Source organism: Pseudorca crassidens, chromosome X (assembly GCF_039906515.1).
Source record: "Pseudorca crassidens isolate mPseCra1 chromosome X, mPseCra1.hap1, whole genome shotgun sequence".
NCBI classification, from domain to species: domain Eukaryota; kingdom Metazoa; phylum Chordata; class Mammalia; order Artiodactyla; family Delphinidae; genus Pseudorca; species Pseudorca crassidens.
In genome coordinates, this window is record NC_090317.1 from 121048815 (window position 1) to 121076492 (window position 27678).

At 41.9% G+C, this 27678-nt stretch overlaps 2 protein-coding genes across 9 annotated transcripts in view; one reads left to right on the forward strand and one right to left on the reverse strand.

Moving 5' to 3' along the window:
* On the reverse strand, nucleotides 1-26912 carry ZRSR2 (zinc finger CCCH-type, RNA binding motif and serine/arginine rich 2). 3 transcript variants are annotated; one of them, XM_067723040.1, is made up of 12 exons: nucleotides 26548-26908; nucleotides 26067-26146; nucleotides 23966-24154; nucleotides 22493-22583; nucleotides 18340-18448; nucleotides 18060-18146; nucleotides 15202-15240; nucleotides 14476-14594; nucleotides 7930-8143; nucleotides 4169-4224; nucleotides 3282-3391; nucleotides 1-1203 (listed from the first exon to the last, which is right to left on the reverse strand). In XM_067723040.1, the coding sequence occupies exons 1-12, from the start codon at nucleotides 26586-26588 to the stop codon at nucleotides 755-757; spliced, it is 1584 nt and encodes a 527-aa protein (XP_067579141.1). In that variant the 5' UTR covers nucleotides 26589-26908; the 3' UTR covers nucleotides 1-754. The 3 variants fall into 3 exon arrangements, with proteins under 3 accessions (XP_067579141.1, XP_067579142.1, XP_067579143.1); XM_067723041.1 differs by lacking the exon at nucleotides 23966-24154 and having other exon boundaries at nucleotides 26548-26905; XM_067723042.1 differs by lacking the exons at nucleotides 1-1203; nucleotides 3282-3391; nucleotides 4169-4224 and adding an exon at nucleotides 5070-5621 and having other exon boundaries at nucleotides 26548-26912.
* CLTRN (collectrin, amino acid transport regulator) overlaps nucleotides 26648-27678 on the forward strand; it is a 79036-nt gene continuing 78005 nt past the window's right edge. For 5 of the 6 annotated variants that reach the window (XM_067723046.1, XM_067723051.1, XM_067723047.1 and 2 more), the window contains exon 1: nucleotides 26648-26751. The gene's annotated coding sequence lies outside the window, so the exon portion shown is untranslated. Of the gene's footprint in view, nucleotides 26831-27678 lie in introns of all 6 variants that reach the window. The other variant, XM_067723044.1, reaches the window with a different exon arrangement.

A 27678-nucleotide genomic window follows, 5' to 3' on the forward strand; every position in this document is an offset into this window, starting at 1 on the left:
TTGTTTATAGCACAGGATTCTTTAATAGTTCAAAACTTAAAATAACTTAAAAATCCAACAATAGGGATACTGTTAAATTGTTAGATCCAAACTATGCAGCGAGTGAAAATAACAGTAACACTAGGGCTTGATGAAATAGGACAATGTTTGGTGTGAAAAAAAGCATATTCAACTGCAGACATATATGTTATCTTTGTGTAAAAAAAATGTGTACACACCCATACACCCATAAGAGAAAAAAAAGACTTAAAGCAATGCTCCAGTGTTAATTGGTTTTATGTTTTGTTTTGTTTTTTTTGCGGTACGCGGGCCTCTCACTGCTGTGGCCTCTCCCGTTGCGGAGCACAGGCTCCGACGCGCAGGCTCAGCGGCCATGGCTCACGGGCCCAGCCGCTCCACGGCATGTGGGATCTTCCCGGACCGGGGCACGAACCCGCGTCCCCTGCATCGGCAGGCGGGCTCTCAACCACTGCGCCACCAGGAAAGCCCAACCGGTTATATTTACGGGTCAGGAGTATAAATAATTTTTGTGTTGTATACATTTTATGTTTTCTAGGTTTTCTATAGTAAGCACACAGATTACCGGAGAATAGAAGTATTTTAAAATAGGGTTCCAGGCTACATAGGCTTTTGCCAGACTTGCTAACCCACGTGAGCTGAGAGCCCTCTATCCAACTACGCAGCCGCCATAATAAAGGGTGTACAATCACTGAAGGACATGGTAAGTTTATTTGGATTTGGGGCTGTGCAGAGTTCAGTCTCGGCTCCCCGACGTCCTCCTGCCGCGGCTCCTGGACCTGGAGGAGCTCCGGCTGTGGCTGCGGCGGCTGCGGCTGCCCCGGCCACGGCTGCGGCCCCTTTTTCTTCCTCTGCTTCGGGAACTGTGCCTCTCCCGGCTTTTGGACGCGTGCTTGTGGGATTTCTTGCCCCCGTGGCTCCTCCTCCTCCTCCTCTCGGCCATCCCGTTCCTCTTGTAGGAGTGGGCCGGCCCGGGGCTCCTCCTCCTCCGCGGCCTACTGTAGTAGTCGTCGTGGCGGCCCGGCCGCTCTCTCCTCTCTGAGTTCTTACTGAAGCAGGAGCCAGTCCGATCCGGAGACAGGTACATGTCTCGATTCGCTTCCCAAAATTCATTGTTGGGATTTCTGAACACGTGAAGAAAGTTGCAGTGTTTCCCTCTTGGACACTGCTGTATTTCAAATAAACCTGGAGGGGCACAGTGAAGAAACGGCATTTACTGCTCGCACTTCATCCTTTTCAGAAGGTACATTTCTGATGTTCGCTTGTGATAGGACTATTTTCTCCTTACGTACATTGATGTCATAGTTTGGTTCCCCGAATTTCAAAAATATTCAATGCTCTAACAAAGGGCACTGTGAAAAGTAACAGATAAGAACTTTTAATTAACCAGAATGCCCTGTTCCCCTACTGGATTATGGTGTGGAGTGCAACCGAACCAATGGCGACCACATTATTTTTTCTAGGCTTTTACCATCCTGCTGACAATGTAGATCCCTAATTAACAGTGAAGAACCAGCCCTGGGAGTCCCCCTGGCAACATGCTTTGAGGGCACGGTGGTGGGAGGACCAAACCACTGACCAAAAGAAAGAGCCTATCGTAAGTAGAAGATCCTGTATTTTCTTATACTTCAAGAAGATGATAAACACTGGCCTAATGCTTTAAATTTACCAGGTGCTTTTAACATGGAAGATTTTTGTCAAAGGTGAAATCTACTTGAACAATTTAGAGATCTTTTGGGGATTTTCAAACTTTTTTAAAAGCGGTGCATTCCCTAAATATGTAAAAGAGTTAAAAGTGAAATACCTCCATACCACACACTATATACAAAAAGTCAGTCAAAATGGATCAGAGTCCTAAACGTAAGCTATGAAACTATAAAACTCTTTGAGGAAAACATACAAGTAAATCTTCGTGACACGGGCTAAGCAATGGATTCTTAGATATGACACCAAAAGCACAAGCAAAAAAAGAAAAAAAATAGAAAAATTGGACTTCCTCAAAATTAAAAATTTTTGTGCTTCAGAGGACAACATCAGCGTGAAAAGACAACCCACATGATGGGAGAAAATAGTTGCAAATCATATCTGCGATAAGGGACCTGTCTGTAGAATATATCAAGAACTCTTACAACTCAATAAGACATATAACCTAATGAAAAATGGGCAAAGCATCTGAACAGACATCTGTCCAAAGATGATATACAGTGGCCAATAATCCAATAATAAGGACACGACAAAATGCTCATTAGTTACTAGGAAAAAATAAAGCTGTTATTTAAAAAATAACAAGTGAAATAAATAGTTTCCTGCTTTGGGGGAGTCAAAGTCACACTCAGAAGCACCTCACTGAAATGGAGAAAACAGACCCATCTCTTTCAGCACCCCAGTCTTTAAATCAGGCATAATGGTTCTTCTGGTTTGCCAAAGCAAGGAATTCTAAATTCCTTTTTTTTCTCCCTTCAGATAAATGGTTTTTAAGTGAGAGCATCCATTAAGACCAGGTTGCCAAAGATTCAGACTTTATAAATTATAGATTTTGAAACAAGAGGTTTTAAGCAGGCGAGTATAAAGCAAAGCAACGCAAAGGGTAAGGGAAGTGGTCCCGTAAGGCATGGGCAGCTCCTCTCGTAGCTCCCGGAGCACTTCAACAAGAAATGGTTCGGCGAAGCCCATCTGATAGAAATCAAAACAGAATGAGCCCTTCAAAATTGCCAGCTACTCAAAGGACTGACTCATTTCCTGACTTGGCAGCCACTGTCTGATGAGTCAGCCTGACTGAATGTGCCCTGACCAGGTTCTACAGCTATAATCAATCTTTATGACACAAAAGCTTGTATTTCAATAAGGCAGGAAGTGTCATAGGTAATGTTTTAGGTGGCAAAGATGACAGAAGGTTCATTAGGGATAAAGATGGGAAAAAACCCAGCTCAAGTGAGGAGCCAATGAATAAAAAACACTTCTGAGACTGCAATCAGGAGACGGCGTCCCTGATAGACACAACTTCTCAGGCTTCCTGCAGAGCCCAGGACTTCGAGCACCGACTCTGTCACCTATACATTGTGACCCCAGTTACCTCATCCATAAAGTGACCCACAAGGTCGGTTACAGGTCTAAACTGTGATGTACTTTACATAATGATCTCTGCTCATCTACCAGGTGAGGCAAAAGCTATGCTTCACACCTTTAAAAGGTTGGTTTTTTTCCTAAAACTATTCTTTATATGACAGTGGAACAGTGGGGAAAAAAGTCACGTTGTATTTTACCACAAATTGCCATTTTCCATCGGGTCACTGGGCAGAATTCGCACTGAAGCTGTCTTCCTGCGTACCACCGTCCATTAAACAGAGAAAAGGCTGCTTGGCATTCTTCTTCCCTTGAAACCACAAATTAAAGGATGCACTTTAGAGTAACTTTCTAATATGCAGATTAACCCTACTGTTAATTAACCCTTGTATTTGTTTACTGTAGGACCACCTAGTTCACTGCCTTTGTGCTACCTAGGGAGTCCTTATTACAGCATTCAAGGTCCTGAAGCTCACTTTATTCAGGAACCGTTTTGTTTTTTAGTTTTTTTTACTAACCCTCCCAGAGGTTTTGATGCAAGGAAATCTACTTGAGTCAAAGCTTCTTAAACCAAAAGATTGGACCATTAAAAATGCAGAAGTGTTTTCCATTGTCACTGCCTGTTCCTTCTCAGCTCAGATCGCTGTCCTTCCTATTATTCAATACAATGGTTAATTTATCCCATTAGCCATGGCAGCACAGGCAAACAGCAAGACGAGCAGAAACAACACACTAACTGCTTGCTCTCTTAGTGGGCCAAATGCACACTGAAATTATTTGGGGCTTTTATTTGGGGTTCTCTATTCTAGTTATCCCTTTTCAGTTTGTGTTTTAATTTTAAAATTATATAAGTAAAAAATTAACTATAATGCAAAAAATTAAAAACTCTCTAAGTATACGAAAAATGAAATACAAATATATAGTTTTCTAATCCTTTCCATATTTCTAGGTCAGCTCTTAATATTTACATTTTTAAAAATACCATGCATATGAAAGGTATATATTCAGTGGAAAAATCCCAGATGTCAATGTAATCACAACACTATATTGTGACAAATGTGAAGATGTTTATGTTTAGAATACTTACGATTGATATTGAACATACACATTGCCCCTCAGATGAGGTTCCAAGTTGCAGCTGACCTAAGGAGCAATGAAGAATTCCATCATTAGAAAACAAACAAAAAAGGCAAAAACCTAAGGAAAAGAAGCCCTCCAGTCATCAAACGCATTTTTTGTCCAGGCCAACATTACCAAAAGTTGTTATCAATCAAAGATTCCAAAATTAAGATACTACCCCACTCTTACGTCTATTTAAGGCATACTTCAGCAGACGGTAGTGTTGCAGGCCCCAATTACCTGATCCCTGTTGATCCTGATTCTTTTTTGTCCAAAGATATGAAATGCTTCACACGCATAAAAATACAGAGACTATTTTAAAAAAAGAAAAAAAATACAGAGACTAGAAATCAGCCCCTATATACACCACCCAGATTTAACACTAACATTTTCCATTTTTGACTGAGAATGTTTAAATACATAAAACGTGAAAGACCCAGTTGAAGCCCTTTCATCCTATTCTTCTCCCTCCTCCATCACATAGGTGGAACACTATCCTGAGGTTGGGTATAACCTTCACATTCCAAACACACACACACACACACACCCCTATCTACACAGACACAATACCCACAGCCATACATACACACAGACAGGCATATACACATATATCATATGTGTGCCATAAAATATATACATATATTATGTACAGACATACAAAGAAGTGTGTGTCTGTTATGTACGTATGGGTATACACATATTTATGTACATATATGCTAAGAAGCACGTATATATATTGATAAACAATATACAGTATGGCTTTGTACATTTTAAAATTTTATATAAATAATATTTATTTCACATCCTTTTTTCAAGATGTAATCATGTAAACTTAATGACTCATTTTAAACTACTAAATACTGGCTATATCAAATTATCAAATATATTTATCCACTCCTCTAATGATGCATATCCAAGGTGCTTCCAATTTTTCATCAACAAACAGCGATGCAGTTAGCATGCCTGAACGCCTCTCTGGGCGGTAGGACTTTGTCTAGTGTGCATGACCGGAAGTAGTATGCTGATTTGTAGGTTCCATGTACTTTCAACCTCACTAGGTACTGACAAACTGCTCTCTAAAGTGGTTTTACTAATTTACACAACGTCGCCCATGCTTGATATTAGAATTCATAATTTTTTTCCCGATGGGTATGAATAACATCTCATTTTAATATGCACTGTTCCCATTACTTGTGAGGGTGAACATTGACCATTTGTCTTAAAAAATGACAAATCTGATTTCGTTTTACATAACGGTATAAAAAGGTCCTTAGGGCTTCCCTGGTGGCGCAGTGGTTGAGAGTCCGCCTGCCGATGCAGGGGACACGGGCTCGTGCCCCGGTCCGGGAAGATCCCACATGCCGTGGAGCGGCTGGGCCCGTGAGCCATGGCCGCTGAGCCTGCGCGTCGGAGCCTGTGCTCTGCAACGGGAGAAGCCACAACAGTGAGAGGCCCGCGTACCGCAAAAAAAAAAAAAAAAGTCCTCAAATACTCATACTAATGTTTAGCATTTCTTTTCAAAATGAATCTATCGATATAATTTTACAACTTAGTTGCAGAGTATTTTTATTAGAGCATCCCAAGAGAGGCAGGATGCGTACTGACTGACACTACTGACTGACACCATCCTTAGAAGAAAGACTGGGGGGGTTTACCTAGTGGCGCAGTGGTTAAGAATCCGCCTGCCAAGGCAGGGGACACGGGTTCGAGCCCTGGTCCAGGAAGACCCCACATGCCGTGGAGCAACTAAGCCCGTGCGCCACAACTACTGAGCCTGAGCTCTAGAGCCCATGAGCCACAACTACTGAGCCCGCGCACCTAGAGCCCGTGCTCCACAACAAGAGAAGGCACTGCAACAGAAGCCCACGCGCCGCAACGAAGAGTAGCCCCCGCTCACTGCAACTAGAGAAAGCCTGTATGCAGCAACAAAGGCCAATGCAGCCAAAAATAAAATAAATAAATAGATAAATTTATTTAAAAAAAAGAAAAAAAAGGAAGACTGGGGACTTTCCTGGTGGGCCAGTGGTTAAGACTTCACCTTCCGCCTTCCAATGCAGGGGGTGCGGGTTTGATCCCTAGTCAGGGAGTCGGGGAGCTAAGATCCCACATGCTTCTCGAAATCTTTAAAAAAAAAAAAAGAGAGAGAGAGAGAGAAGGAAGACTGAAAGGCCCCAGGAGGCCACGTGAGCCGCACCAGGGCCCTTAGAGATCATTTAAGCCAGTGGTTTCCAAAGACCCGTTATTAATTTTCCATGATGAATTTGATGTTTTGGAAATTTTTCTACTAAAAGTTTATTAAACAGCTTTCCATTTATAACTGCCAACGTGATTAGCATGAGCCTGGCTGACAGAATTCTCAACAAAAGAAAAAAAAACTCCACGGTTAGTAGGTACGGCCTGTTGCAGATAATGGGGGTGATTTCCATTAAGCAGCCTGAGGTGTTGAAAGCTCCAGCACTAACTTCCCAGAAGCGGTATGATGTAGGGACCCCATGCGGGAAAACACTGATGTAGTCCAGTCCTCGCCCTTCAGGGATGAGGAAAAGGCACAAAGAGGCAAAGAGCCCACGGCTAGTCAGCACACCAGCTCCTCAGCGGTGCTTCTCACGTGGCACCGAGTCGTGTGTGGCCAGGCACTTAGAAGTACTGTGAAGACGGGAAAGTGCATGCAACAGAAAGAAAAGGTAAAGGGGAAAGAGAAATTTTGAAAGAATTTTTTAAAATCTTGAAATCAGTAGTAAGAAGGATAGCCTTGAATTTCACGAGGGCCGCAGTTGCTCTGTTTCTTAGCTGTTCCAAATTTCCACTGTCATTTCCAACTAGCAGAAAAAATTCACAGCTTTATTCCTATCTCTTTCCAAATTATGGGCCATTTCCCCCATCCTAACATAACAAAATCATTCAGGTTCGGATCTGATCAAATTGCAGACAGCAGGAGACTTCACTGTGCTAGGATTTGACCACTGGGCCCAGGAGCAGCAGCCATTACACCTGACTTCACGCTTGCTTTAAGGAATGTTTTAAAATAACTCTGTAATCTGAACACTTCTTTTACCCCCTATGCTGCATCACAAACCATGACTCTGGGAACACTATTTTCAGTATTGAGAGTATTCAGTGAATAAAAACAAAGTAAAAATAAAAAAGGAAAAGGAATCAAGGTTTATGTTCTTAGGGAGCTCCAAAAGAAAGAACATGCACCTTGGGTGGAAGCTGCAGGCAGGCACCATCAACACAATACAGTAACAACAAATCAACCACCTCGGTAGGTGGAGTAAGTAGACGATTGTCACACTCTGCTCTCCTCGGCTCTAGGGGAGACCGACCACGGGAGGGAGGGCATTCCGCATCATATGCAGCCCCTAAGCGAACGCTTGGATACCTATTTGCAGAGGACCTTATGCAGAGAATTCACAGGCTGCAAAAGAATGGGACCATAAAGGTACTGAATGGATGAAATATCTTTTCCCATCAAAACCTCAGAACCCAGGAAATGTCATGCTAGTACCTGTTTAAGATTTCAAGTAGTACCTCAACCGTACTGGCAATGAGGTGGATGGAGAGAGAGAGAGAAAGAATTAACATTTCCTTCCAACATGGCGCCAGGCCCTCCACCATAGCGCACGTCCCACCCAGGCAGAGAGCCTGTGCCCTCGCTTTCCCATGCCATCTGGTGCTTCAGAAGGAGGCGAACCAGTCCCGTCCTCCACGCGCACTGCATGTGCCCACCTTGAACTGTATCACTTTCCCCACGTTCTTGAACTCGGGGAGCACGTCGTCATAGAAGTCCAGGAACTGCTGGTAGGTTTCCTCTTCGCTGTACTCCAGACTTGCGTCGGGGTCATAGTCGTCCCTTCTGCACTGCTCCATCCCAAATGTCGTAAACATGCTTTTAATAAGAAGGGTGGGACTTGATGCCGGGAAATTGTGTTTACGTGAACACCTGCGTATGAAGGAAAAACTTCAGCATTCCAATGGTGAGAAATTACACATAAAAGGCTTGCTTTAAACTGTGAGATACTCAAGCAACTTAGCTGTTTCAACTGAACTGTAAGATGATAAACCCCATTCAGACTTTAAATTTCAACACTTAAAACTGTTCTAGGGCTTCCCTGGTGGCACAGTGGTTGAGAGTCCGCCTGCCGATGCAGGGGACACGGGTTCGTGCCCTGGTCCGGGAAGATCCCACATGCCGCGGAGCGGCTGGGCCCGTGAGCCGTGGCCACTGAGCCTGCGCGTCCAGAGCCTGTGCTCCGCAATGGGAGAGGCCACAACAGTGAGAGGCCCACGTACCGCAAAAAAAAAAAAAAAAAAAAAAAAAACACCAAACTGTTCTAAGGGCTTCCCTGGTGGTGCAGTGGTTAAGAATCCACCTGCCAATGAAGGGGACATGGGTTCGAGCCCTGGTCCGAGAAGATCCCACATGCCGTGGAGCAACTGAGCCCGTGCACCACAACTACTGAGCCTGCGCTCTAGAGCCCACGAGCCACAACTACTGAAGCTCGCACGTCAAGAGCCCGAGTTCTGCAACAAGAGAAGCCACCGCAATGAGAAGCCCGTGCACCGCAACGAAGAGTAGCCCCCGCTCGCCGCTACTAGAGAAGGCCCGCGCGCAGCAACAAAGACCCAATGCAGCCAAAAATAAATAAATTTATTTAAAAAAATAGTATCCAGCATTAAAAAAAAAAACTGTTCTAAAACTGACCAATATATTGGGTCTCATTAAAATGTAAGGTTGGGAATTATTTCCAAGTTCAGATGCCATTCAGCTGCCTTTTACTGAAGTTCAGGAAGCCTTACACATGTGGAAGCACCAGGAAAGAGATGCATGGGCATGACGGAGCGTGATGAAAGGCACACAGACACCGAGCATGGGACTCCGGACAAGGTGAGAACAGTGCAATCCTGGTTCCATACAATCGCCAACAAACCCGACACTTAGAGAAAAGGGTATTCTGAGAGTTTCAGCTAAATGGATCGCATTTCATAGTTTTCATGGCATTTTTATATTCTTTTTCTGATCCTTGCAAACTGTTAGGACAGCCAGGGCTAGTATTTTCTCCACTTTGAAAGAAAGAAAGTGAGGCCTAGAGAAGCACACGTACCCAGGTCACATGGCTGGGGAGAGAAGATCCCAGAGATCCGAGCTTATCGACAGTCTACTGCCTGTGTGTTATATGATGTGCTAAATGTAAGGAATTTCTCTTTAATGAAGGTTAACCATTGTGAAGAACAATTTTCTTTTCATAGCTTAAACTGGACCGGGTTGTAACTGAGTAATTTTTTTAAAAAATCTTTTATATGAGTTTACTTTCTTATTTACTTCCTTCTCCTCAAGTAAAATGAAGGAAAAAAATGCAGTTTAGGATTCCAAATCATCAAAATTTTCCTGATTAAATTTCTAGTTTAAAAATTAGTTAAAACAAGAACTTTAGGAAAAAAATCCCCAGAACTTTGGAAGAAAAAAAGTTGAAAAACAAGGCAGGTGTTAGAAAAAAAAAATGGCCCTGAAATGAATAAATGTTTAACTCATGCTTACTTTCCAGTGTCTGTAACATACATCTCTGTACACCTAGTGAGACAATGCACACAGAATGCCCCACATACACCATGCCCAGCTCAGAAATGGGCAATCTGTGTTCATTAAAGTGAAATTTTCTATTTTTCAAAGGACCCTCCTAGATTATTCAGTCAGAGACCTTGTAATGAGATCCATCTTCCCAAGGACAAATACCCACAGAAAAAAGAACGAGGATTCAACCTGGTTGGCAGTGTTAGCAGAACCAGAATTTTACAAGTATGGAGCACATACAGAATTAAATGAGAAACCAATTTAACAAGGTTAAAATTCTCATGGGATTATCATAACTGAATGAACTTGGCTCTATAGTACCCAGGATGTCAAATGAACATTTGTGAGTTTTGGAACAGCACCAAAGTCCCCATCTAGGGAAAAATCCCACTTGGCCTAGAGATAGTCCATATAATCTGAGTGTATTTAAGGCCAGCCCTATAGGTTCTACTGAAAAGTCAGCTAAGACAAGAGATATTTGGGAAGGCAGTCTAAAGTTGTGGTATCAAACCCATGTGATTCTCAGAATCACCTGGGAAGAACTGAGATTTCTCAGGTCCTGCCCTAGACCATCTGTTCAGACCTCCAAGAGTGGGGAACCCATGTTTTCAGAGTAACTCCCCACCTGGTCCTGAAGGTTAGCCATGTTTGGGGACTCCTGGTTTAGGCCATGCTATTTACTCAGATCCTTGAATCAAGTAAGACTGCCACAAAATCATGTAGCTGGACATTACCTTAACCAAAGGACAGCCAATAAATGGCATGGGTCTCCAAATGCCCCCTCAGGTAGAGCTAACTGACTATGCCTCTTTTTCTTTTTTCAGGGGAGCACTCCAGGCACCCACTACCTTTGTCCTTTATAGAATCAAGCTACATGCTAAAGGTAGGCTGTGATTATTTACTGAAGGTCTTTGTGAGAAATATTCTCATGAAAATTACATATGCAACTGTTAATAAAACACCTATCAAAGTTACTGTCCACCTTCCTACTCAATGTCTTTATACAGTATTCCACGGGAGAAATATTTAGACTCTGATGCCTGGAAAATCTTTGTCTTTCCAGAGATCCCACTCATTTCCTTTTTGGTAAGAACTACATAGCTCATTTCTGCCTGGGATGGATACAACTCCAAAGCCAAATGTATTGTACGTTCACAATAACTCACTTTCTCCTCCTTTCCTTGCTTTCAATTTCTTTTATTTTATTAAACTTAGTGTAGTAGATTGTGAGCCTTCTTTATTTTATTTTTCATAAATTTATTTATTTATTTATGGCTGTGCTGGGTCTTTGTTGCGGTGCGCTGGCTTCTCATTGCGGTGGCTTCTTTTGTTGCGGACCACGGGCTCTAGGCGCACAGGCTTCAGTAGTTGTGGCACGTGGGCTCAGTAGTTGTGGCTTGTGGGTTCTAGAGCTCAGGCTCAGTAGTTGTGGCACACGGGCTTAGTTGCTCCGCGGAATGTGGGACCCTCCCAGGCCAGGGATCGAACCCGTGTCCCCTGCATTGGCAGGCGGATTCTTAACCACTGTGCCACCAGGGAAGCCCTGTGAGCCTTCTTTAAATCACTTCTGGAAACAAGTGAGGTATAAATAACTACTCTGATTAATAAATTTTACTTTTCATCAGTGATTATGTTCTTTAAGGACCAAAAAATAAATAAAAATTGAACTCCCCTCAAAGCTGTGACTCCAAGTGCAAAAAGGTTCTAGAATCAAACTCGTACTAATTACAAAAACAAAGCAACCAAAGAAATGCTTAGCTTACGGGAGTGCTTGATGTTGTGACAGACCTTAACAGAAAAGAACAGTTGTATGATCTGGAGCAAGTCACTGGGGCTCTCTGTGAAAGGGGGGCAGTATCTTTGTTTGAAGGGATGGTGCTGGATTTTGTAATTGCTGGTTTCATGGAATCTTATTTCACAACTGATCACTTGAATCATGCAAATACCCAAATCGCTCTCATACTTTTTTCTGATAGTTGTGACGGTGAAATTTCACATGCCTGTGAATATATTAAGACAGGTTCACAAACTAAGCTGACCACCGTCAATATTTCCTTGAAACGGCCCTCAGGGATGGGTTTTGAGAGGCTGACAGTCCATTCCCCTTTTCACAAATAAGTACTGTCAACTGATTTCCTGAAACCACTTAGGACATCTCCCCTTCTCTCACTTATGCCCAGCAGAAGACTCCAGAATCCGATGACCACAAGTCTTCACATTTAGGGAAATGTTAGAAACATATCATAATTGAGGACTCCTGCAGCTGGGAAACCTTACATACAATTTGGTTCAATCCCCCACCCCTACTCCACCCCCGCCAATGCAAAGGTGACTCACATTGAGTCTCAACTGTCTTTCAAAGCTAATTCACTGTACACTTTTTCTTTGGTGGGGGATGTTTTACATCAATCATTACTTTTTTTTTTTTTTTTTCGGTACGCGGGCCTCTCACTGTTGTGGCCTCTCCCGCCGCGGAGCACAGGCTCCGGACGCGCAGGCTCAGCGGCCATGGCTCACGGGCCCAGCCGCTCCACGGCATGTGGGATCTTCCCGGACCGGGGCACGAACCCGTGTCCCCTGCATTGGCAGGCAGACTCTCAACCACTGCACTACCAGGGAAGCCCCAATTATTACTATTTTGATGAAATTAAACATACATTTGGGAAACACTTCTAAGGATACGAAGGGGGGTAAAGTCTTTCTCCCCTCCTTAGTTCCCAGTTCCTCAAGAGGAGACTTTCACTATTGACCGGATCCTGTGAATCCTTTCACAGATATTCTGGGCATATACAATCCCAGCTATAAAATATAAGAGGAGTCACAAATACTACATTAGTGACTCTCAATCCTGGGCCCATCAGAAACACCTGAGCACATTTCAAAAATTAGGGTGCCCAAGTCTCAGAAACTCTGATTTAATCAATTTGAGGTAGGACATAATTTTTTTCAAGCTTTCTAAATGATTCTAGTGTGCATCCAGGGTTGAGAACCACTGTTCTTAAAAAATGTAAAATGACGTGAAGGCTTAAATTAAAAAAGAAAGAGAAAGCTAGAGAAGGTTCATATTTTCAAAGAAGGAAATAAAACAGCATGGATAATTTTATGAATAAAATAAACATGAGAGACAACATACAGTTTCTCATTAAATACATATGAATTTTCCTATTCATATCCCTTTTTATGATGAATAGGACACTAAGATATAATTAGATCTTTTCTTCTGCAGAATGAAAATAATTAGATTTTCCCTCAGATGGATTTACTCACCATTATGAATTATTTATCTACTTTAAGCTGTTCATTCATAAACAAGCCAAATTATAAAACTCACCATTGCCTGGCATACAGTTGGTATTTAAATATTTGCTAAATGAATGAAAACATCAACACTTAGTTTTCCACATGAATGTCTTGTTTTAAAATCATTGATCCAAAAGAGGGAGGGAAGCAGAGTGTCTCAGAGAATAAGGGCAACAGTAACGAAATGAAAATACGAGCAAACACTCAGAACTTGCCATGGGCCTGCCACGTTCTCCCTGCTTTCCCTGCATTCACTCACAACTGCCTTAGAAGAGGGGTACTGCTTTTTTTTTTAATTTTATTTATTTATTTATTTAATTTAGTCATTTTTGGCTGTGTTGGGTCTTCGTTTCTGTGTGAGGGCTTTCTCCAGTTGCGGAGAGCAGGGGCCACCCCTCATCGTGGTGCGCGGACCTCTCACTGTTGCGGCCTCTCTTGTTCCAGAGCACAAGCTCCAGACGCGCAGGCTCAGTAGTTGTGGCTCACGGGCCTAGTTGCTCCGTGGCATGTGGGATCTTCCCAGACCAGGGCTCGAACCCGTGCCCCCTGCATTGGCAGGCAGATTCTCAACCACTGCGCCACCAGGGAAGCCCGAGGGGTACTGCTTTTAATCCCCATTTTACAGGTGAGGGAACTAAGGCACAGAGGGCTTAAGTAACTTTCCCACCTTGACAGCCGCTAAAGCCAGATGTTGAACCTGGTGTCTGTTCCTGACTCAGAGCAGACTGAGAACACATATTAGAATTTTCCTCTACTCAACTCGGATCCTGTCTTTCACAGATATCCCTTTGGGCATGCCAGTTTTTGTTTTTTTTTTTTTGCGGTACGCGGGCCTCTCGCTGTTGTGGCCTCTCCCGTTGCGGAGCACAGGCTCTGGACGCGCAGGCCCAGCGGCCATGGCTCACGGGCCCAGCAGCTCCGCAGCATGTGGGATCTTCCCGGACTGGGGCACGAACCCACGCCCCCTGCATTGGCAAGCAGATTCTTAACCACTGCACCACCAGGGAAGCCCGGCATGCCAGTTTTTAAAGCCTCTTTTGTGTACAGTGTTTGCCATTCAAAAAGTAAAGCCAGACTGCTCCAGTCTTTTGAAACAGATTATTTCCCCATCCCAGGTGTCCCATGTGGACTAATACAAGTGCAGAAAGGAAATAAAAGCAAAAGGTCTTCAGATAGCTGTGGGAGGAACGCAAAGGAAGCCCTGCCAGAGAACTGGACGAAGCCCACCCAGAGAAGAGGTATGGGGGTGTGGAGGAAGCAGGGGATGCTCAGCTGGGGGAACCGGAGCAGCAGCAAGAATGCAGCAGATGCCTATGAACATTTCAAACTCCAGCCCGTGCCAACTCAAAAACCTCAACATTTTGAGTCACTTAACTCTGACACAATAAAGCAAAATTGGTTACCTATCTCCGAATCTGCAAGCTCCTGTTTTACTGTAGAATGGACAATTAGCTCGATCTTTTTCCATTATCCTCAATTCCATGGGTGGTTCTGGGTTTTGCCATGTGGTGCCATTTTCCAACTGTTAAAAATAACCATGACTTTACTTGGTGTTAAAAATCCATGAAGAAGTAAATGTTTAAAAGGTATTCGAAATATTTGGGTCAAAAATAAAAACAGATTCATGTAAGAATATACACATTCAAGCTGTATCACACAATCTAGACTCTACAAACAACTGTCGTGAGACAGGGTCTATATGTCTCTCCTGGCTCCCAGTCACTGCCCATCATCAGGCATCGATATGGCTACCAGGAGCAGTCACCAAAGTTTCCCTTCAGTCCATCTATTCCTAAAAGGGTTGAAGGACTTCTTAGGGAACCACCCCCTGAGACCAATCTAAGTTACTGTGAATCAAGTTAAACCATCCATCTGGGCGTAAGTGTGTGTGATGCTGGTTACACACACTTTAAGGACTATAAACAAGTCCAGTCCACCAGGGTGATCTTTGCTTTTGTTCATCAGTTCAATTTTGTTGTTGCTGCGGTACAAAGCACAGAGCCACGCAGGTGATTCCCACATTCAGACAGGATCTAAGTAGCTTACCACGAAATTAACATTATTGGAAATATTGTTTTTAAAGAAATGTTCATCGGTCTCAAGTTCTTAATGAAAGGTTTTGAAAATACCTCATTTTCAGCCTGCTCCAGCATCTTCTGCACAGCTTCCTACAAATGGTGCAAACATAGGACTAATGAAAACCTCAAAGTCAGGTAAGTCACATCTGGTTTCTCTGGTTAAGAATCTCATGTGTCACAATTTTAAAAAAAACTTATGCACACAAAAGGCTTCAAGTTCTAATTTGCTTTCTACAGCACAGATCTTCTGAAAAGCTTTCAAAAGACATATAGCTGAGAATCTTCATTCAACTAGGACATTTAACAGCACACATTGCAAAACACAGTCTTCTAATAATTTCAGTAAGAGTAGTATTTAGTAGATTTGAACATATATTCCACATTCTAGTTTTTAAGATGAAGTATTAGTGAATATCATAAAAGACAATGCTAGCTGAAATATCACAGACATTTAACAGACGCTACATTATGACATGAACAGCAGCAACTGGGATTGATAAAAAATCTCAAACTTTCCGATAAGGCAAAGTCAGTCCTGAAATATGCCAGTAAATTTTGACCTCCTTGGCATTTAAATAAGTTTTAAATTATGTTCGACAGACTTCTCTTCCCTAGCTCCTTAAAGCATTACATAGAAGACTCATATGTCTAGCTGCTTACTTGATTAACTCTGCCTGGCCATGTAAGGGTCCTCAGTAACTTAACGTGCTCAAAACGAACCTCACTCTTGCCTACCCCTCGCCCATCTAAATGCCCATCTCAGTAAACGGTGTTGCCATCTGACCACCTGCTCAAACTAAAAAGCTAAAAGTATGACTTGAATTCCCTTCCCGGTCCATTCAGCCTACCAGCTAGAGTTCCGTTGACTGTGCCACGACTCACCCCAAATCTCTGTACTTCTCTGTATTAAGCACTACTGTCATCCAAACCACCATCATGTCCTGTCTGGAACAGCAGCCTTCTAACTGGTCACCATATATCCACTCTTGCCTCCTTGGTCACCACTCCCCACCCCCATCCCCCATTCTTTATACAAAAGTCAGAATGATCTGTTAAAAGTAACGGTAAATTAGATGAAGTCAATCCCTGATTAAAAACCCTTTAATGGCTTCCCATGACACTTTAGGTAAAATCCAAACTCGTCCTTCCCACCCAGGAGGCCTTACATGAATGACCCTGCCTACCCTCCTGACTTTCTCCCCACCCCTGCTGCTCTTTCCTTTGGTCTCTAGGATTCAGGCACCCTGACCTCCTTTCAGCTCCACGCTCAGGGCGTCCCCCCTCTGCCTGGAGCCCTTCTCTCTGAGATCTCTGCATTCAGGCGTCAGCTCACACGTCGGCTTCTCCTTGGAGAAGTCTTCCTTGACAGGCAATCGAAAGAAGTACTTTCCTACCCCAATCACTCTGTCACATGACATTCTGCCTTATTTCTTTTTTTTCCTAATGCTTTATTCCTTTATACCGCTTAACATTACCTCAGAGCACTTCAAATGACCTTTTTTGCTTGCTTATATTCAGTTCCGCCATCTAGAAACCGAACTCAATGAGTACAGATCTTTTTCGCTGCCCTATCTCCAACCCCTAGAGAAGCATCTAGCTTACAGGAGAAACAAAGAATGCAGATCCCTTTATATATGCTTAGAATCGACTTCATTTTACCCACTTCTTAATGTCTCACCAGACTTCCTTTGAAACAAAAGCGTTAGCTTTTATCTAGTGCCAGAAAGACCTCAGTTGAAGAACATTCCACTGTTAAAATGGGAATTTATTACACTCTACTAAAAAAATAACAAGCTCCAAACAACTTTCCTGCCCCCTAAAAACTTAGCATGATCTCGCCTCATCTGGAAAGCAGTACTCAAATAAGGGTGTTTAAAATTTGCACTGGAATTAACTGATGGCCTGAGACAAAAGAAACAAAGGTTGCTTCTACCCCATCATGACCAGGATGTAAACAAATGCATTTTCCCCCGTAATCTGGTGATTACCCAATTTTATGTGCTATTCATACATAGCATTATCACAGAAAAGATACATCCTGATGAATCAGTCAAGGAAAGATGAGCTGTGATATCTTTGAAATAAATACACTGTTAAGGAACAGCAGCAAAATAGACCAAAGCAATCTTTAAAAACAATCCTGGAAGATATAGAGGATATATACATATACCTTATAGATTCTTTTTTTGTGTGTGAGCAACTATAGGTTAGCTACAATTGCCTTTATAGCACAAGTTAGAAAGGAAGTCAAGATTTAATAACAAAAAATATTTCCTCATCCCTCAATATTTGAGTCTGATTTCTTTCAATCTATTAGTTCTTGCTGACACGTCCAAAGCAGTGAAGTCTCTTATGAATTAAACAAAGGTGGAAACTATATAAAATAGTATTCTCTAAGTAAGTCAACCCATATACAGCAAAACCTCCGAAGAACACCATTTGCTCTAGAGTGGTAGAAAGTGTAAGGCAGGGGCCAGCTGCCGGTTTTTAATCAATACAACAATAAGGTTTTATTAGAACATGTCAACACCCTTCATTTTCGTGTTACCTATGGCTGCTTTCACGGGACACTGGCAGAGTTGGACATTTTCAACGAAGACCATACAGATCATAAAGCCTAAAATGTTTACTCTGGCTCTTTACAGAAAAAGTTGGCCAATCCCTGGTATAGAGAGTAAAATCGGCAGAGATGAAGAAAAACCTTCATTTAAGGCATCTGCCACAGCACCCACCCAAAGAAGAGCATCATAAGGAAACGCTAGTGTATATCCAAACTAAAAACATGACTCTAAAGAAAAAATCAAGTCCAAACCTGACATGCCTATAGCTTATCCTTCAAGCCTATCACCCGCCCCATCCGCTCACTAAGAGGATACGCAGTGCATCTATCCTCCTGTGACTGGAATCACCTCTCTTTCCTTCTTCTCCTGTAGCTTCTGCTGCTCTTCTTCTCTCTCTTTTCTCTGCTGTTCTTCCCATTCTTCCTTTAACTTTCTCTTTACAGAGGAAAAAAGAAAGAAGAAAGGTAATTATTTTTCAGACTCACTTTTTTACAACATTTCACATATGGGGCAAATAAATGAAAAACTTTAACACTGGTAAAATGGATAATATCCGATTTTTAAAGTTCAAGGTATGTAACTCAATGAGAGTCGTTTTGGTTAACTGGTTATCTGATTAATACCATACCTCTTGCTCTTCCTGCCGTTTTCTAGCTGCCTCTTCCTTTTCCTTCTTTATTCTGAATTCTTCTTGCGCCTTCTGTTCCCGCAGCAACCACTCCTCATGTAATTTTTGCCTATTGATGTAACGATGTGATCAGATAAAAGAAATGGGCACTAATCTACAAATACATCCACACACATATATGATAGCAAATGGGATTTTGGGAATGACGAAAGTATCATGAAAGATATTTTCTAGAAAGCAGTTAAGTGGAGGTAAGAGGATCAAGAGATGAGTAGTGATATTGGAAAAGCACTACATTTTAGCATATCCTCCTAGAGGGTGACAGCATAAAATCACTACTTCTACATTTCCTATCTGTATTATCTTTACACAAAACAATGACACTCTAGCTTTCCCTTTAGGTTGACCACAGTGATGTGTAGGTGCCAATAAAGTGAGTAACATCCAGCTTTTCACATTCAGGAAGTATTACCCTTCCTGTTCTATGCATTTTGAAAGTGCCCGTCGCAGGATTGCAGCATGATAAAAACCTGACATCTCCTGCTGTAAACCCTTGGACTGCTACTCTTTACAGCTGAGAGACTCCTGTGGTTTGCCCCAAGCACCTAACTGCTGAGAGAAGAAAAATAGAACTACATCGTGATCGTGTCTTTAAAATAAAGAAAGCTACAGGTTGTAAGAAAAGATGACAAAGAGTTACAAAAACAGATTAGTGGGTGTCTAGTTTATTTTTAGAAATGACCAATTATAAAGAGTGATCTTATCTTAAAATGGTGTCTCAGATATCCAATACCACAAGTTTCCAACTTAAAGATGGGTTATATTTCAAAAGTTTATTAGCCGATTAAGTGTTTAAAACCTAGACTGCATTTTCCCACTGAATTTGTAAAAGGAAAATGAAATATGAGAAACTGTTCTATATTACTTCAGGGACATTAGCAGTTAAATAAGGTTTTATGTCTAGTCTGGGGACCCAACCACAATTTCAAATACTTGATGGGAAAAAGTATTCCATTTCCAACTACAGATTCCAGGAACCCATCTTTTAGCCATAGTAGACACTGGCATGTTGCATGTGTCAACGTTCCTGTGTATGTCATAGAGTATATGTAAATGTTTCAGTGTGCAGAACTCTGATTCATGAACCTTTTGAGGAAGATATTCATTGTAAATAAACTGAACCAAAGTGTATATATATTTAAGACCACAAAAGAGTAAAATATTACAAACTTTAAAACTTAGTAACTTGGATATAATACTGAGAACTCTAGAACTCTGGGCACATAACTCTGTCAACCCCCTGCACTAAGAGACTTGAGCAAACTCTAGCATGCCTTTTAGCAGCATAAGGCTGTGTCCCTAGGATGACCCCATCACCTCCCACCCCCCAAGACATTAAAATGCCTGCCTGAGAAAACTCAATGCTGCCTAGAAAATGGACTGTTTGCTCTGGCCAACACCTGATAATAGGCCTCTGCCTTCCCTCTCCTAGAGCATTACTCAAAAGGGCTCGTAATTATGAATATGTGTCTCTTACAGCTCATAAGGGTCTCTCTCAAGGGCGTGAGAGCCATTCCTGGGAAATGCAGTCATTAAGAAGGATGAGGCCTCTGGCTCCCAGTCTCTGTGGGAGGATAAAGCCCTAACTTCCCTAACTGCCCACTAACGAACACAGCTTCCTGGTCACCTTCACAGGGATCAACTCCTGGTACTGTTCACTTTCCTCATTCTCCCTTTTAAATGCCCAAATCGCCTCTACACAAACCAGAATGGAGCTCAGGTCTTCCCCTACTGTCGGGAGTTACTGAATAAAGTCTGTTCCTGCACTTTAATGTCCGGCTCTGTTTACCTTTGACACTATACACCTCCTTTTAAGTAGTACATAAAGCCATTCAGTATTTTCAAATAAGTTTCCTGCTTTTCAACAATAAAGTATTATGCAACTCGTATAGGAATAAACAAAAATCAAGGGAACACAAAGACATGTGTATGTGATTTAAAAGAAGCATCTAAGTAAATGGGAAAGCAAGAAAAATGACTTCCCTATTTCATGCTATACATATCATCTTTATCATTACAGAAATCTCTAGTAGTAAGAACAACCAGAGATATTACAGCACCTCCTATCTGCTCACACTACGTTAAGTGCTATACACTTACCACCTCATTAATCTCATTTAATCTCCCCAATTCTATGCTGTAGGTACTATGATTGATGGTTTTTTTTTTTGGCTGCATCATGTGAGATCTTAGTTCTCCAACCAGGGATCGAACCCGTGCCCCCTGCAGTGGAAGCGTGGAGTCCTAACCACTAGACCACCAGGAAAGTCCCTGTTTATGTCCATATTTAAGGCGAGGAAATTGAAGCTTAGAGAGATTAAGCAACTTGAACACAGCTAGTAAGTAGCAGGGCCAGGACTGCAATGCAGATCTGGCTGAATCCAACTCCCTGTTCCCAATCATTACTACTTTTTTTTTATTTTTTCAGCATTTTCATATTTCCACCTATTTATGTGCTTATTTGGGTAACAGGAACTAATTACAAGAAAAGAAGCAACATTTCCAGTGAACACACTAAATAGCTAGACAGGACCTATAAAGTTTTTTCTCCTTTAAAAAATTATTTATTTATTTTTTATTGTGGCAAAGTATACATACCATAAAATTTACCATTTTAACCATTTAAGTGTACAGTCGAGTAGCATTAAGCAGATTCATATTATTGTGTACCACTTGGGGAATAAAAAACAAACTACCCCCTGAAAAATACCAAAAGAGAAAAAGAGCAGAATATTTTTGTCAACTTGGGATGGGGGCGGCCTTTTGAAATCAGACATCAAGGCTAGATATCATGATGAAATTGATGACATGGAGATCAAATTATGTGAGTAACACGATAAGCCAAGTTAGGACTGATGACAAATGAGAAAAATATACATCACACACAGGACAGATAAAGGATTAATATCCTTAATCAAGTAATAACATTGCTTGCACAACAAACTTAAAAAAAAATGAATCCCAAAAGAGAAAGGTGCAAGAACTAAGCAAGCTACAAATAGATAATATATAAAAAGATACTCAACCCTACTAATTAAGAAGTGTACATTTGAACTCTTCTCAATACTCTGTAATGGCCTATATGGAAAAATAATCTAAAAAAGAGTGAATATATGTATATGTATAACTGATACACTTTGCTATACAGCAGAAACTAACACAACATTGTAAATCAACTATACTCTAATAAAAAAATTTTTTTAAATGTACATTTGAAACAATGAAATATGACTTTTCACTAAAGGAGTTTTAAGAACTGATAATGCCTAGTGTGAGTGAAGGTGTGGAGAGATGGGCACCTTGCTTCACTCTTGGAAAGGCTGCAAACTGCAATCTGGATGCCCTTTCTACCTGCCCATCTACCTTTTACGTGTACTTCTCCTCTAGGCATTTTCCTAAGGAAATAATAGCACAATTACCATGGATTTATAATCATGGATACTCACTGCAACTTTTTTATAATAGTAAAAAGCCTGAATGTAAAATAATAAAAAATTAATAGTAAATAAGAGTAAATTAATAGTACATGGTAAGTGAATGTTATTTAATAGTAAATAACCTGAATGTCCATCAGTAGAGAACTATAAATTATGAATAGAAAATAAATTATGCCAGTCATACAATGGATACTGTGTTGCTATTGAAATGGTTGAATTAGATCTCTGCACCAACACCGAAATAAATGTCCTATATAGCGAAAAAAGCAATTTATAGAAAAATAGGTATAAATATCATCCCACAATAGAAATATACATATATACTACATCTACAGTTTCTTTCTTACCTTCTTATTGGGGCTATCTTTGGTGTGTTGAGTTTACTGAAGCCCTTTCACTGTTTACACTTCTTAATTATTTGGATTTTTTTTCAAAAACATTTACCAATGAGCAAAAAGAGTGAATAATACTTTTTTTTTTAAAGACAATATCTTTTTTCAGCCCATCAGCTAGCGGTTTAAACAGTTTATCCAGGGTATTTTATAAGACCTATTTTGTATAAGATTGTATAAAGAAGACCCGCCCTAGTTAGCGAAGATTTAGGATATTCAAGTAAAATAACTGGGTTCGCAGGAAGCGCTTCAATCAGTGCTGACCTCTCTCTCTCCAGCAGCCTCTCTTCTTCTCGTCGTTGTTCTTCAATAAAGGCATCCGCCGCTGTCTCCTCCTCCTCCTTCTGTGAGAGTCCTGAAGGAATGTCAGTGTTTTAGTACACTATCTGTATATTACAAAACCTTGGTCAATAATTCAGGGAAAAACTTACATACAATTTTTCATCTTTACAATTATGGTACAAACCTGTTTTTAAAACTTTCTAATAATAAAGGGCCCCAATCGCCCAAATTGGAACAATGTGAACACTGAAAAGAACAATAATGGTAGTAGATAACACATTAAACTTAAAAAATTTATTGATGGTTCCATAGTGATACCCCAAAAGATGGTGAGGTGTGAGAGGGAACATCCACCTGTATAGAAGAATGGCAACTAAAAAATGTAGAAAGACTTAAGTAGAAAAGTCCTCACTTCTGCACCCCACTGTAGGAAGAGGATATTTATTTGGGAAGAGAATATTTATTTACACTATCTCAAAATATCAGCCCTCGGACGAGTACTAATTACAAAGGCAGGAACATCTTTTTCAATGGAGCCATCTGATTGGCAACACTTAGACCACACTTGCATCATTAGGAGTGGAACAACTTGACATGAGAGGCCCCCTGATGTATGCAATGAGAGCTATACAGCATCAGCTTTGTAGTATTTTGCTACAGAGTGTAACCTGAAGCCAATCAGAAGACAGACTAATCTAGAATGCAGAGCATTCCACAAGACAACTGGCTTGAGCTTTTCAAAATAATCAAACTTGAATTGGGAAAGTTTAAATATGGCCTGTATATATATTACTGAATTAATGTTCCTTTGTTTAGTATTATGGTCCTTATTCTTAAGAGATGCAGGCTGAAGTATTTAGGGGTAAGGGGTATGGATATGCAACTGATATGCAAAGGTTCAGAAAAAATTTGTACATATGGATCTATCTATATATAGAGAGAAAGTAAAGCAAAATGTTAACAATTGACAAATCTAGATGAAGGGTTCATGGATGTTTATTGAACCATTTTTCCAACTTTCTGTACATTGGAACATTTTCAAAATAAAAACATGGGGGCTTCCCTGGTGGCGCAGTGGTTGAGAGTCCGCCTGCTGATGCAGGGGACACGGGTTCGTGCCCCGATCCGGGAAGATCCCACATGCCGCGGAGCGGCTGGGCCCGTGAGCTGTGGCCGCTGAGCCTGCGTGTCCGGAGCCTGTGCTCCGCAACAGGAGAGACCACAAGAGTGAGAGGCCCGCGTACCGCAAAAAAATAAAAATAAAATGAAAACATGGGAAAATAAGTTTTAATATAATAAAAATTTATATCCTCTTCTACTCAGAATTTAAATGTGAGGGAAAAAAAGGAGGAAAACTGAAGTGATCTTAAGGAAATATAACAGAAGATCTCAGGCTAAAAGGAAAAAGATATTGTCTGTCACATATATTAAGTATAGGTCTAACCAAAGACTCACCCAGTCCTAGATAATCACCATACAGCTGACCCTTGAACAATGCAGTGGTTAATGGGCACTGGCCCTCCACGCAGTTGAAAATCCATGTATAACTTAGAGTCGGCTCTCCACATCCATGATTCCTCTGTATCTGTGGTTCTGCATCCTTGGATTCAACCAACTGCAGACCATGTAGTACAACAGTGTTTACTATTGAAAAAAATCCACATATAAGTGGACCTGAGCAGTTCAAAACCCATGTTGTTTAAGGGTCAAATGTATATCTAATTGTATTATACATGTAACTGTATATGGAATCATGCTACAATTTTACAACTTGCTTTTTATCCTTCATGTTACCTTAATTTCTGATAATGCAGCTCGTTTCAGATTATTTAAAGTAGAACTGGGGGCTAAAGAGGCTACCTGTAATAGAGAGGTTGATACTCCAGAAATTTCTACTAATCACTTGCCAATTCACTCTTATAGCAATCCTTACAGAATACTTCTATATTCTAGCCTTCTGTAATGTTTGCCCATGCAACGTGTGCTACAACCCACAGCAGCATTTGGTAGACCACACTATTCATGAAGCACCACTAAGTAAAGAATTGTGAGCTGGAGTAGGCCAAAGCAGGAGCAGCCATCCAGAGACAAGCGCTTAGTCTTGGATCTGCCATTAGCCATATATAATCACGAGCAGACCAGTGAGCTGCATCCTTCAATTGACTAAACTGCCAAAGGACACATCCACCTGCCTATTCACAGAGGCTCACTCCAAATGCACTTTACAAAGTTAAAGGGGAATAAAAAATCAATGGAATATGTTGGATTTAAAATATGTAAAGAAAAAGAAGAGTTTTTAAAAGTGGGGGCATGTTACAAGAAAACAGGTTAACAAAGTAAGGAAGCTGAAAACTTCAAGGAGGCTGGGAAATCACTAAGGGCATCAATAACGTCAACCTAACCTGTTTTTCCTTTTATCCCTGATGCTTTATCCTGCCTCTAGTGGGCCAGTTTTGAACGAATAAAACAGAGATGCTAATACAGGCTGCAGGGCAACGCACTGCCCCTTCCATTCTAAGTATCCCAAGTAATGCTACTGAAACAGTTACAAGGTAACTCCAATGGTAAGTAAAACCTCCATGGCTATTTTCTCAAGGCTGGAGAATCCTGGTTCCTTGAGTCTGTGGACTTCAAGAATTGTCTAGGATAATTTAACAGGCATATTCTGGCTAATGTGTATGGTAACCATTATAACTCAGTACTCCTGCGTGATTTCAGTGCTTTCGTCTGCATTTATAACTACACTATACAACTTTACAACTAAGTTCATTAAACAGGTAGGTTTAATATACAAATGTTAGATTCTGCCATGAAGGCCAAATGACACCACCATCAGTACAGATGAAGGTTCCACAGTATTTTAATAGGAAAAAAAAGTGATAAATAACCACAGGGCAACAGTAGTAGTGGCATTCCAAACTCCACTCAGTACCATATTCACGTTGTGAGCATCTATTTCCCATCATCCCTAACACTACATTAATGTAGATATGGGGACTTCCCTGGCGGTCCAGTGGTTAAGACTCTGAGCTTCCACTGCAGGGGACTGGATGTATAATTGTATAATTTCACTTGGTTTTGTGATTTGTAAGTATATCGCTTTATAAGTCAAGTAAGTTTCACAACTAATTTTATGCATATATGTTTAAATAATGTCAACAAGGGGTCTCTCATGTTAGTGAAATTTAAGAAAAACTTGCAAAGTGTCTAAAACTGTCGACTCCTGCTGGTTTTACAAAGAAAACTATTCACCGAATACTTACTACGTGCAAAGGCTGGGCCAGCTACTGTAATTCGTAATGCCTGCACCTGTAATATTAGATACTTCATAAATACCTAACACGTAATCAGTGGGTGATGATTCACCGTGACTTCCCCCCCACCCCTTGAGTACGTTAACATTGTTTCTGTCATGGATCTAACACAACTTTTTGAGAGGCCGTGGCCACAGCAATTCTTTTTCGGATACGGTACTTGCTTTCCTTCTGACACTGGGGCCTCAGGACGGGAGTCGGGGGAGCAGTTGCATACACAGAAAACAGGATGAATCCATTACCTGAGTCTCTCAGTCGAGCGAGTTCCTGCCGACGTTTCTTTCGTTTCTCCTTCTTCAGGGCGGCCCTGTACTTTTTGTGGCTGGAAAAACAAGACACAAACACACTCCAGCGTCAGTGGCCGCACCTGCAACGGTGCCTGAGCTCCCCTCTCCTCCGCGCCCAATGACAGGAACTCGTTTGGGCGCTCGAAAGTGAAACCTTGCTTCCCGTGTTTTAATTACAGAGCATGCTTTTACCATCGCCTCGCCATCCCATGCGCAGACGGCAGGTCTTCTCCATCCCACCACCTGTACCCCTCCTCGCCTCCCTGAGCCCACAGACGCCCGCGGACAGTCCGGGGCGCGCCGAGGGAAGGGATCGAGCTGCCGCGGTGGCTTATCTGCTTGGCCCAGCTCCCTTTCTGCCTGCAAATCCTTCAACCCAGCCTCGGTCCGCTCCGTCCCCTTTTCTTGTCAGCTCACCTCCCCCAACCCAGCTCACCTTAGCTTCTCCGGAAACATCATTTTCTCGGACGCCGCCATCTTGCCAGCAGCGCCACGCCCCGCAACGGTCGGCCGGAAGGGGCAGGCTTGAAGGCGTCCGCGGTCGCGCGCAGTCGCGGAGTCGCGGTCGCTGCGCGGCCTCTCGGGCTAGAGGGGCGGTAGCCTGTCTCCCCCTTGGCTGACCAAAGACGGACGACGGGAGGTAGGTAGCTCGTCTTCCAAAATCCTGCACAAGTAAATGTCTCCTTCTCGAAAAATCCTCTGGGCTCCTAACCCGTCTTGTAAGTACTTTTTCCCTCGTAGCGCTTCCCCAGTGCGTTATCACTCCCTCTCCCCACCTCATTGTGAGGTGTCTTGTGGCCAAGAAGTTAAAGCCACACCTCCCTCTTTCTCGTCCATTCACAAAGCCTCATCTCTCACGCTGCTCGCCTTGCTTTCCAGTCCGAGGCTCTGGCTCCTTCCATAGTTCGACCTATCAACGCCTTAGACAAAGCTCCTTACGCCGCCCCCTTCCATTCACACCTGCCGGCTCTATAGGCGAAATTAACTACCGAGGCTGCAAAGGTGCAACCTCTACTCCCAAGGAATTTACAATCTAGAGGCAGAGAAGGACCAATTCATAGATTAGATAATATGGTACAGGCAACTAAGATTACTTAACATAGTCCGCCTGGAGATTCAGGGAGAGCTTTCTGATGCCTGAGTTGCTTTGAAGGCAGACGACCTTTACTCAGGTGGAGAGGGTGGTAATGGAATTGCAGGTAAACCAGCATAAGCAAAGGCACTAAGAGGTGAAGCAAGGTGGGATCTGCCAGAACCGCGAGAATTTTGGCCATCGAATATAAAGGGCAATTTGAAAGTTTCAAGGAATACAGCGGTATTCCTTGAATACCGCTGCGGCTAGGTTGTGGAGGAGGGCCATTCCAAGAAGCCTTAATTATGCTCTGTAGGGAACAGAGAACCATTGCAAGATTTTAAGTTGAGGCTTGTTGTGATCATATTTGTGTTTTAGGTAAATTACTCTGGTTTGCAATATAAAGGGTACAGCCGGAATAACGCAATCTAGGTGAGAGGTGACAAGGAATTAAACTGGGGCAGTTGGGTAAGGGACTGAGAAAACAAAATAAAC